General features: G+C 30.6%; 2 protein-coding genes and 1 non-coding gene across 4 annotated transcripts; 2 read left to right on the forward strand and 1 right to left on the reverse strand.

The window, feature by feature from the left end:
- Positions 1-667: 667 nt before the first annotated feature.
- Positions 668-750, forward strand: Trnal-cag (transfer RNA leucine (anticodon CAG)). Its single transcript has one exon. It is a non-coding gene; the product is annotated as a tRNA-Leu (tRNA).
- Positions 751-1,483: 733 nt separating this feature from the next.
- On the forward strand, positions 1,484-3,941 carry LOC143183604 (BRISC complex subunit FAM175B). The gene is made up of 6 exons (XM_076385229.1): positions 1,484-1,570; positions 1,750-1,840; positions 1,907-2,219; positions 2,295-2,435; positions 2,539-2,863; positions 2,936-3,941. The coding sequence occupies exons 1-6, from the start codon at positions 1,484-1,486 to the stop codon at positions 3,404-3,406; spliced, it is 1,428 nt and encodes a 475-aa protein (XP_076241344.1). The 3' UTR covers positions 3,407-3,941.
- A 277-nt stretch (positions 3,942-4,218) lies between these two features.
- Positions 4,219-7,025, reverse strand: Hps1 (Hermansky-Pudlak syndrome 1 protein). 2 transcript variants are annotated; one of them, XM_076385227.1, is made up of 8 exons: positions 6,732-7,025; positions 6,317-6,582; positions 5,778-6,247; positions 5,077-5,704; positions 4,814-4,958; positions 4,633-4,746; positions 4,474-4,559; positions 4,219-4,396 (listed from the first exon to the last, which is right to left on the reverse strand). In XM_076385227.1, the coding sequence occupies exons 1-8, from the start codon at positions 6,849-6,851 to the stop codon at positions 4,219-4,221; spliced, it is 2,007 nt and encodes a 668-aa protein (XP_076241342.1). In that variant the 5' UTR covers positions 6,852-7,025. The 2 variants fall into 2 exon arrangements, with proteins under 2 accessions (XP_076241342.1, XP_076241341.1); XM_076385226.1 differs by having other exon boundaries at positions 6,690-7,025.
- Positions 7,026-12,362: the final 5,337 nt, after the last annotated feature.

Below are 12,362 nucleotides of genomic sequence, written 5' to 3' on the forward strand. Positions count from 1 at the left end.
AGTGGGTTTGACTAGATCATTCGAATTTCTGTAGCGACGATTTTGTCTTTTTTTTATTTTAGTCGCCGAAGGGCGATAATGATGGCTAGAAGTAAGATACGAATTTGAAGGCCCTGATTTTGAATGTTTTCAAATAAAATACTTATTTAGAGATTTTGTTTAATGTAGCCCTGTAGTTTTGAATGGAGCCTTTGATACTGATTACAATGTCTTTTTTAAATTTCCCGCTTTAAAGCCCTGCTGGAAAGTGATTTATGATTGTAGCAATTGAGCGTGGAGGATGATTTCAATTTCTTAATTCTTAATTCCTCTACAGAGGGAATAACACTTTTCTTCCCATATAATTGACAAAATAAATTTAGTCTTATGGTTTCGGTATTTTTTAGCCAAACTTGAATTTAAGTTTTTAAGGAAAAGTGTCTTATTAATTAGTGTCTAATATTCTATTATCTGTACTAATGAACTCATCCATATCATATCTATTACCACATAAGCACTTATTCTAGTTACGACTGGTTTTTGTTAGTAAAAATACGTATAACATAATACATTATAATTAATTAAAAATACTTCATATTCAAATAATTTCTTTTGCGCAATACTTGTTTTAAAATATATATATAATCTCTGGTACAGTTTGTTTAGTCAAAATCGATGATCGAACAATGTCAGGATGGCCGAGCGGTCTAAGGCGCTGCGTTCAGGTCGCAGTCCACATTGTGGGCGTGGGTTCGAATCCCACTTCTGACAAAATTATCTTTTGGTTAATAATACAATCATTATATTTGGTTTTCCTATAATATTTTCGTAATAAAATAAATTTTGGTTAAAAAGTAAATTCATTCATAAATCGAATTTTTAAAATTAATGAATACTACTTTTGTTGAACATCTAGACCAGATATGTTTCATTATTATATTTGTACATATTCCAAGTCAATAATAAAATACAAAATGTATTATGTAGCACAATGAATCCATTATATTAATTTATATATAGTCATTCTTATATTCGTCATACACAATTTCAGAATAAATCAGAAAAAAAACAAAGTAACAAGGTCTTCTATGGATCTTTCAGCGAGATCGATTGGCAATTTTTTTTCTATTCTGGTAGTAATTCATAGTCCTCATTTTCACGTTCCTATTTCTCTATAAATTTAGTGCTTATATAAGATTATATAACTATTATATGTATACATTTCTGCGTTGTATAGATATATACTTATGAAAAAGTGACAGTGATCGAACCGAAGACAAAGATTTTAATTTCAGTTATAAGTATGAATACGAAACCCTGACATTTTCTCTATTAATTCAATTAGAACTTCCTATTAGAACTTGACCAAGTAGCAACAAATAATAATGAATAATATAATGTACTGTCTTGCAGATGCGCGATTGATGCAGTAAAAGTGAATAAGCGTGACGAGGGAAACAGTATATGTATACAAACGAAATTGCGAACACAGTTAATTGTCAACATGGCGGAGAGTGATTTGCTCATCACAATTTCGGGAGCTGCTCTTTCATTATTGTTTTATGAAAATGTTCGTAGTTGCAGCGATCAGGTAAACAACGTTCTCTCTCTTGTGGTTTTTATTAATATTGCCTCTTAGTTTGGCGCAATCTCTTGCTTATGTTTCATACTGATTTGGCGTCCTAACCTCTGTGAATCTTAACCACGAAATAAATCGCAAAACATTCAATAAGGAACGACAAACAACCTTTTTTATTTTTTATGTTCCAGATGGGTTTCTTACTAGGAGAGACTCTTGAATTCGTAGTCAAAACGTACACAGATTCAGACAATCAAATAGAAACTGTGAAAATACATAACAGTAAATATGAACACTATTTTGTCGCAGATGCATAAATACCTTCGTATTAATATTTTAACGTTTTAGATATCGAAACCGTCGTTACCTGCCCATTGCCAGAAATTTTACACGATTCTGTTGGTAGAATTAATAAAGAAAAGTTGAAGGATTTTATACGCGACAAGGGTAAACAAGTTATAGGTTGGTTTCGATTCAGACGAAATACTGGCCTAGTGCCCACTATGCGAGATAAAATGTTGCACAAAGAATTTGCATCGTATTTTTCTGGAAGCAATGGTTCAAAAGAAGAGTTTTTTGTGACATGCTTATTAAGCTCTTCGACAAGCAGTGGAAAAGGCACACATAAATTTAAACATGTTTTTTTAAGACGAAGGAGGGGGTAAGTACAAATTTTAGTTATCTTTTTCCTTTTTTTCATGTAAGAAAATTATTTAATTTAATTATTTTTTCTTAGAACCTTTGAACCAGTTTCTTTAAGAATAAATAATCTGGGAAATGATTCGTTTAGACATGATGGGTCAGATTACAAACCCACTCCTACTAAAAGATCAACAGATGTACCAGATGTATTTAGTAGATTAATAGAGTCACTCAAGTAAGTTTATTAACAAATAGTACATGAAACAATAGGGATATTCATTTAGTGTATTAATGAGTTTTCATTACTTTGATACTTTGCTACAGTTATGTATTTTTAGTTTGAATCTCACAAGGACCTCTGGAGTTGAGTCTGCTATCAATATACAAAAAGCAGCTGAAGGGTATTTAGATCGATTAATACCAGAATTATGCCAATCAGATTTTGAAGTAGCAGAATTAGAAAAACAAGTGAAGGAATTTAAACTAAATAAAATAACAAAAATTAATGGTAGTGCAAATAATATTGATAAAAACTATGACATTGAAAAGGACCACGTTATAGAAAAAAAACAAATACCGAAAAAAGTACTTCCTTCAAGAATTGAATCACCAGATCTTACCTGTGATGATAGACGAATGTTGAAGGCCCATTCTAATACAACTGTATGTGTTATATAATATTTACATATTGTTCTACACACACCATAGAATTTACCCAGGTACTTCTGGTTTCAGAGTCAACCAAATTCTACTTACAAATCGAGAAATGCAATAGCTGACGTCGAAAAGAGTATTAATCAAAATAAAACACGAACAAATACAGAACAAAATCCACCTCCTATAAATACTATTTCAGAAACGAAAATTGATACTCCAGAAACTGTTTTAAGTAAAAACAGGCGAGTTTCAAATATGGAATCGGAAATTCTCAAAGAATCAATTTGTAAAGGTGAAACATGCGAAATTGGCGTTGGTAGAGGTAGAGGAAGATCAATACACAACTCTCATCCTGGACCTAGAAAATCCGGAAGAGTTTCAGGATCAATTGCTACACGAAGTAGCGAAAGGACTTCGCATACCCAAGTGTCCCACCAAGAATCTTCAGAAGCTAACTGTATTCAAAACCCATCCACTCAAGCATCTTACAGTCAAGTTACGAAAAAAGTTGACAATACTCACAAATCGAATTTAACAGAGACCCATTGAACGAACCAAGTTCACATACTTATTCTCGTTTTTTCTTCTGGAGCTTTATATAAAGGTACACTGAAATCCTTAGACTACTTTTCGTGCAAAAGAGAAAGAATTGACAGAAATTTTAGAACGCTTGCGCTACACGTGTACGCATTGTAAATACATATTTCTTATACGAAAAAAAATGTACATGTATATGTATATTATAATTTTAAATATAACAGACTCCGTCTGTATTATGTACAAGACAGATGTTTTTAGAGCGTACGAATCTTAAGAATTGTCAAAATATAATGCTATTGTGCCGCGTTGGTAATACTAATTGTGCGTTTCAAAGTGGAGAGGCATCATAGACTGAATAAATTGCTGAATAATTTTTAATATGTTCTCGCGAAACTATTTTTTGTTTAAATATTTTTTTAAATTTTCATTAACCCGTTTTCTTTTTTATTACGCTAATATTTTTTACTACACTAATATTTTCATATATTTACAATGCTTTGTGAATTGTAAGATAATTAAGTTTTATTAAGACTCTAACAGTAAGAGAAGTATACAGTACATGTTGTCTTTTCCATAAAATTTTCTTTTAATTGTGCCATTACATTTTTAAGTGTTTAACATATAAAATAAATACAAATGTTTTGCATTGCCGTCGTTTATAAATATTATGTTAATACATGTATTAAGTACTTCGTAAATAATGAAATATTTTTTAAACAACTGCCTTTAAATATTAATCGTACCACAATACATTGTATTGCGTTAACAACGGGATTTAAAACCTTTATACCTGTATAAAGAAATATTTCAATGGAATGTTATTAGAGAATGTCAGCAGGATTATTTGGAACTCCTGTGACTTCCCAAATTGTAGCTGCGAGTCTTCTGGAATGTTCTAAAACGCAGGATGATGTTGCCAAACCGAGATGAACGCAATACAATTCATAAATTCTGATTTTATTTGTAGATAGTTTAGGGAAACATGTTTCGGCCAATTTCCTATAAAATTGTAAAATACATGAATTAAATGGGAATTTTCAATAACAGTAGAAAAAGTAAATGTCACAGACACAAACCTATAATAGTCTCCACAGAAGATACCTGGTACTGGGAAACTTTTCATTACATGATTCAAATAGACTTTACACTTCAAAGGTGAACCCTACAAAATATGCACGCAACATAAGTAATTCAATTCGTATACTCGTTACTTTCCGATTTTAATGTTCACTTACAGAACTGTCTTCAAACCATAAAAAGTAAGCATAATTGAACGTTGTATCTTTCCACATAACAGACAAATGTCCTTCTTCCAAATGCATTCTACTTTGCTTAACCATATTCCAAATCTGCGAAAGTCACATTAATTTTAGCTTCGTCTTATTTACTGAATTATTTTAATTTTTCTTTAATTACCTTTTTCGTTGTTAGAACTAGAGTTTCAGGATTTGTAAAGTCTAATGTTGGAGCTGTTAATCGATGCGTAGTCCGGTCTATGTATATGAAATGTACAAGTCCTGGAAATTCTTCTAAATATTTGTTGATGGTTAGGGAAGTTCTCGTAGATTATATGGCATTAAGGATGTATATTTTCACAAGTAATTTATGATAAAAAATAAAAAGAAAACAGTGTACTTCTACAACAATTGAATAAAAATATTTGAATTGTGAAAGGATATGATCCAAGAGTAAAATTCTTTAGGGCTTTTACTTTAAGAAAGTCACTGAAGTCGTTCAATTTTTGACGAACCAATTTGCCGACTGTTGTAAGGACATCAGTGCCTTGTTTTACAAAATTCTTGTCGAAACATGTTAACCTGTATAATTCTTTCAAATTATCAATAAATCCAGATGTATTGGATTCAATTTGAAGAACTGATTCTGGATCTCTTGATTTTAATAGATCTAAATATTTCTTTCTAACAAATTCCCATTTCACCTGTAATCTTCTCTGACACATATCGACATCGTTACTGACATTAGCTCTATTTTTCTTAATTCCATCCAAAGCTTTCTTCATTGCTAAGTCAAAGTTCTCAAATGCTGGCCTCAGTTCATCGATATCCCTTTGAAGTTGCAAACCGTTTATGATATTTAAATAATGGAAACTGTCATACAATCCTGAAGATGTTGCAAGATTAGTTACTTCAACTATCATGACAAGATTAATACCATCTGCTAACTCAAAAATATGAACTGCATTAGCTGTATAATCATGCTCAGAACCAAGCAGGATTAAATTGCTGTAAAGATCATCATCCATTAGAGAATATAGACCTTCATTGATAGACGATTCTCTTGATCCCCCTATAATGAAATAACATATCAATGCATAATATTAATTGAAAAATCATATTGAATGAAGCAAGTAAGATCGTACTGAATAAATTTGTAATATCTTCTGAAGTAGGATTTGCAAGCTTTGCTCCAAAAGTCACTTGCTCCTCTTTAGAAGAAGTATATTCTGGCAAAAGGATATCACTATGATCATCATTATTGCTACTTATTCCAGAGGTATCATCACCTTTCCTTTTCTGATTGACTACCCAGCACATCAACATCATCATTAATATATCAGAAGCATACAAATCATGGGCATTTTTACTGGAGTACAAGGATAAGAACTTTTGTTCCACTAATATCAGTATGTGTACATTAGAAAATTCAGACTGTGTTTTCAATTTATCACAAGCATCGTGTAATACTTTCAATATTGCAGCACCCAAATCAGTATTTATGGATAACTGCTCTATAGCTTCTGTGAGCATACTTTGCTCACAATCTCTTAGATGCACCCATGCATCCAATAAAGAAGAAACTAAATGAACTTTTTGTCTGTTTATTTTTAATCTATAATTACATATTCATTATATAAACATATGCCAAATTAATTTTCTGAAATTAGTATCATTAACTTACATTCCAACATCGGGCCCACAGATATGCCTCACAATTGTTACACAAACACCTAATGTCCTTTTCATTAATTCTATTTCTTCCATAGAAATATAAATAAAGGTATATCCCATAAATTCATCGAATACCATGTTTATACCATCGTGACATTTCATTGATGTGTATGAATTTCCAAACTGAGAAGCCATTACATGCTGAGATGTAACGATAGGCGAAAATAATTGCATTATAACATTTGGATTTAATTTGGATTCTATGTCACCTACATCCTATAATAATGTGAATTATTTATCACCATTGTATGTATTTTTACATTATGTTATATTCTTAACAATGTTCTGTAGCGTTTAACCTTCATTGTAATATGACTACTTACATAATATTTTACAATTATTTTATAAAAATGTGACAGACATACCCTGTTTTCAGAAATTAAACCTTGCATTCGAGCTAGCTTCTGTATATGATTTGCGAACTTTTTATTACACTTTGTAAATAAAACATCGTTAAGATGATCGAAAATTAAAATCCCTTTCATCTTGTAATTCAATTAAAAATATACTACTTTTTATCGACTATTTACGGTACAGACAGTTATTGACACTACTTAAAATTGTTCTCAGGTTTTCACACTACCCTACTTCACACGATCATAACATAAAATTGTTCATTTTGATATGTTAAAATAATATCCTTGACACACCATACTGAAACACTCATTTCTACTGTAAATTATAAAAATCTTATTTAATTTACAGGTCAGGAAACGCCATCTAACATCAATACTAGTAAACCGACGTTTCTATTTAAAATTGAAGGTTCGAGAGTTGGGAAATTTAGTTTTCAATTTATTTGTAATTTGAAAATATAGAATAATCGTAAGAACTCTATAATTTATTATGCAATGGTATCGTATGCAAAAATGATCTATTCATTTTTAAAAGTCCTTTTAATTCCTTACATAATAAGTAAAAATAAATTTTCCTTATATTTGATAATTTATGAACAATCTGGGCACTTAGAACATACATTGCGACATAGTAATTTCTTACATAACAATTTTGAACAATTACGAAAAGGCGTGGGAGGAAAAGTGTGAAACCGAGATTGCCGCTAGATAGCGCCACTATCCATCTTTAATTAATAATTTAGTATTTAGACTCTTCTATAACAATACAGAAACAATTATCCTACATTACTTCATAATGTACTTTGCAGATTCCATAGTACCAATAAATTTTTAAATTGTAAACATGGGTATAAACAATTTAATTGTTATAAATTTTTCATATACATTAACCTCACAAGTAGTTTTTAATTACTCTTTTAGCAATGAGTAAATTCATTATATTATTATAACAGTGTATATACAAATTATTACCGTGACCATAATTATTAACTGAGACAAAAGAATCAGAAAAGTTGTACTATCTTGTACACTACACTGAGGTATACTTGAAGGTCAGAAAAAATAAATTTCATTCAGGAAGAGCATTATATCATTATACAAAATTATTTAATTTCTCCTGAATTTAATTAAGAAAAAAAATGAATTTTACTTCCTCTCTTAGGTTATGAATAAGAAAGGTAAAAAGAAACTATCTTTTACGCGAAGTGTATTTCATTAGAAGTTGTAGTATACTATACACTTAGTTCTTAGATCCCTTGATAGAACTGCAATGAAAGATTAACGAAACCGAAACGAAAGAGGTATGTGTATGTTTTGTAATCACACTGAACTTTCACTGCATGGACTTATTGCGCGGTTAATTAGCAATTATCGCTGTAGCAGTGAAAGTGTACAGTGTGCGTAACTTACTTTCACACAGATCGTAACAATAAAAAAATCATTGTGTATTAAACGTGTTTCTTTTGTATTTATTTAGTGAATAACAGTTTTAATGAATTACTTAAGTACTACGAAAGATAAATTATTTTTTTGAATATTTTTTTTTTTTTAGTATTGGTATTGTAGGTGTGTATACTTTTATGTGTGTGTATACTCTCTGAAATAAAAATCGGGCTACGTGCCTGAAAGTGTAAAGGCAAGTTATGTATGTGTACATATGTACACGTATAATTCTCTATGCTCACATGATAAACATATCTACTCAGTTTATACTGTAATTATGTAGTTCAAACATTTTGCTAAGTCGATTTACTCCATGGCATAGTAAAAGATGACATGCGTGATTAAATATTGACAAAAACGAATACATATATTGCAAAAGTTCATTACTTAACTTATACTTGCTATATTCAGCGCGATTATTCATTAATATCTTATTAATGTTTATAACTGGATTTATCTAACTATAAAAAGAACATACTCTTGTAGATTATTTCAAAAACATGTTTTCAGTTTTTAATATTATTTTACGAAGATGTAATTTGGAATTTCGAATTCATATTTTGAAAACTTCACATCGATAGAAAATCGAGAAACAAAGTCAAAATTTTTATGCTCGACTTTGAGTTTGTGATGTCTATTTTATATTTCAAAATTTTTCGGTGATCTGGAACTATGAACGAATAATTTTGTTGCATTCTTTACAAATGCTGTTTAGGACTGGGTAAATTACCATTTTAAATAATAATAAATTCTATGTAAATACATATGTTAACTAGAAAATGGAACTTTGACCAGCAATGTTGTTCCACTAACCTATAATGTAAAGTAGAATATTTTATTCTGTTATTTAAAATACTTTTTTCAAATATCATTCGTCAATAACTAAAGAACGAGAAAAGGAATATTATCATAACGCAAGAAACCGTAAAATTTAACGTAATAAGTTTAGTTCTGTAATTTGAAGTGTATAACTTTCTCACTATTTCTTCTGTTTTAGTAAATCCAATGTTTACTTTAAGAATTATACGTAGAACTTTACAAGCCATGCCAATGGAATGCTACAAGTAAGTTTGCTGATTTTATAAAAAGAGTTAATTAAATTTTAATCGGTTTGTGTTTTTAGTAGGGGGTGTCCGGATTATGTATCCTGCAAGGAAACTGATTTGAAAGATGACACACAGTGAGTGCACATTCAAATTATTAATTAGACGATACAAAATTACATAGTTGCTAATATATATCCATATTTTTAAATGTTCATTACTTAATCATATCTATATCGCATAATGTTAATCACAGCTCGTGTGTAACCATTCGTATCTTTTTACGAGCCTTAAGTATGCGATAAGAAATTCGGCATTGATAACGCTAGTGACATCACGATATCAGCGCGTCAGTATCGCAAAAACTATCGATTTTGAGAAACAATATTTTGATACAGTTGTTTCAAAATGAATGGTTCATCGGAAATTATTCAAATTTTTTCAATTCTTTCATATCATCAATATAATAATTAAATTCATTTATTACGAATACACAAATTTCATATCTTTTAGTACGATCAAAGGTGATGCATACGTCAATCGGGCACAGACAGTCTTTATTACAGAAAAAGCAGCAGTAGTATTTTAAAAATTATGACATAAATGTTTATAATCCTCGCAATCCTGTAATCATGAATAATAAGAGTTACAAATTTACTTTTTCTGGCAGTACAAATTAGAGAACTGTGAGCCTCTAAAATTGTGTCAAATACGCAACGTGTTATCGTAAAAACTGTTTTATACGATCCACTAGGTACAGACATTTACTAAATCTTCGCAGAAGTAAAATGTAAATCGAACACTAAGGATTCAAAATGAGCTGAAAGTGAAACCAAGATTTCGTCACTATAATCTACAAGATTAGCGCAAACAATTGTTTTTACTCTGAATATTTCACAATATTACACAATTCGATGGTATCCTTGAAGTTTAAAAACCTCTTTATCCCTAAAAAACGACGACCCTAAGGCCGATTTCTACGAGGATGACGTATCAAACGAATCAGCGTGCAAGTTAGTCGCGTGCACGTCAGTTATGATTGTGATTTCATCGTGATCGGTAGAAACGATTTCACTGACTAGACTAGTTCCAACAGTGTAGTGTTTTATCTCGATCATCTCTAAACGTTGTTCGACAGAATTATGGACTTAAATTGCACATATTCTCTTCATTATTCTTCTTCACTGTCACACGACGAAATTCTGAACTTCAATCGCATCTATTAACTTAAGTACGTCGCCACAGCTTTAGTCAGTCCAATGGGTAACCGACATTCGAAGGGTAACACTAATGGACCACGAAATGACAAAGTGTAAGTGATAGAATTCTTTGTTAATATTATGCACTTTAATATTTGAAGCGTCTGAACCTCATTTTTGTAGCGATGAATAGAACAGTTTTTCATATTTGCATATAGTATCTTCTTGACTGACTGCAAAGTAATTGAACGAATGATTGACAATCACAGTTTTCGTATCGTATCCTTGTGTATTTGGGAAACGGTTCAATCTACAATCGATGCATGTACTTTGTTGCATCCTGTGTGTTTTATGAATCGATTAGTTAAAACCGCGATAAGTCGACAGTTTTGCTGGACGTTTCAGATAAAACAAAGATACGACGAATGATTGTGTAAATGTACGTTGCCTACGTATTACGTGTAGCAACAAAGTTTGATCGAGCGAAAATTCGATGTTTTTAACGAATTCTCGGAATTTTGAATTCGTCGAGGGGTTTATCGATGTTTGTATGAGTTTGTTTCGATAACAGAAATTGGAAAACAAGGCTACGTTGAAATAAAACGGGATTGCAAAAATAAGAGGTAACCTAATATGTACTTTTCCGTGTTCTCAACAAATGGATATACTATTTTCTGTTTATATTTCGTGAAATACTAACTATTACGTGAAATGGAATATACAAAGTTAATTGCAAAAATTTACTAACCACCTTTATCATGTATCGAAGTGTCTATTAGGTGTTATATAGATTGATTTTATTTAGTTTCATTTTCAAATTTGTTCAGTGTATTTTCTCTGCTTTTTCTCAACATTTTTTTCATCATATTTTCCTCCCAGACAAATGGAAACTTTTTTAGTACCACTGTTTTATGTTTTATTAGCGTGGTAAATTTTCAAAACTGAAAATTGATCGTTAACTAAAAGAAAAAAATTCCTATGCACGCTGCTTTCTACGCCCTTATATGTCTCACTCGCAAAGGGTTAATCTTGTTGAATTGGTCTCAATGACTGTTAATAGAGGGTCCAAACAAATTACAAATTTATTTATAAAAAGATTAAAAGTGACTTTGGAACGAAAAAAGAACATGTAAAAAGTCCATATAATGAGTTATTACGTCGTTTTGAAAGCCTTTCTAAAATAGTAATATAATTTAATTGAATTCGTTAATAAAAAAAATGCGATTCATTTTTTATATCATTGGAAATGTTCACATCTGACAAATTGTCATAACACAATTTATCGCATCAATGAAACTGACATAATCACTTGGTGACTGTGAATAGTTTTATCGCGATTTGTATTTCTCTTATTATCAAGCAATTGATTTATTTTCTTTTGTGTACAAACATGCATAGAAAATTATTGTTGAAAAAAGAGAAAACAGATAGCAGTTAGCAAACTTTTTAGTTCCTGATCCAAGACCTAAAATATGTAGATAACCTAAACAATTTTTTAGGAACGATTAAAATAATGATATATTTTATACGTTTCGTATTATGAGGCGCGTTATGACTCCTATTTTATTAGAGAATATTAAAGAATAGTTCTACATCCATAAATAATTATGTGAAAGGACACTTTCAATTTCCTGCCTGTATTGGTAATCGACAGAACTCGATTAATCGAAAGTTAATGTAATTGTTCTATATTCAACGTCCATGATTGTATAGCATCGTTATGTAAATTAATTTTTCATCCATTTATGAGTTTCGTTAAGATTCTCTAGTCCCAATAAATCTAGATGAAATATTCTATCATCACATTTAATTCGATTCTGCATCGCGCGATATCAGGTTGCTGACCTGTGCCACTATATCGTCGTATGACATGTTCAAAGAGTAAAATTTCTTACCACGCTATCTTTTTTGTCAGTTGTGATTGAATAAATTAAAAGAATAAATCAAAGGTTGAA

This window comes from Calliopsis andreniformis, chromosome 9, assembly GCF_051401765.1.
Source record: "Calliopsis andreniformis isolate RMS-2024a chromosome 9, iyCalAndr_principal, whole genome shotgun sequence".
NCBI classification, from domain to species: Eukaryota; Metazoa; Arthropoda; class Insecta; order Hymenoptera; family Andrenidae; genus Calliopsis; species Calliopsis andreniformis.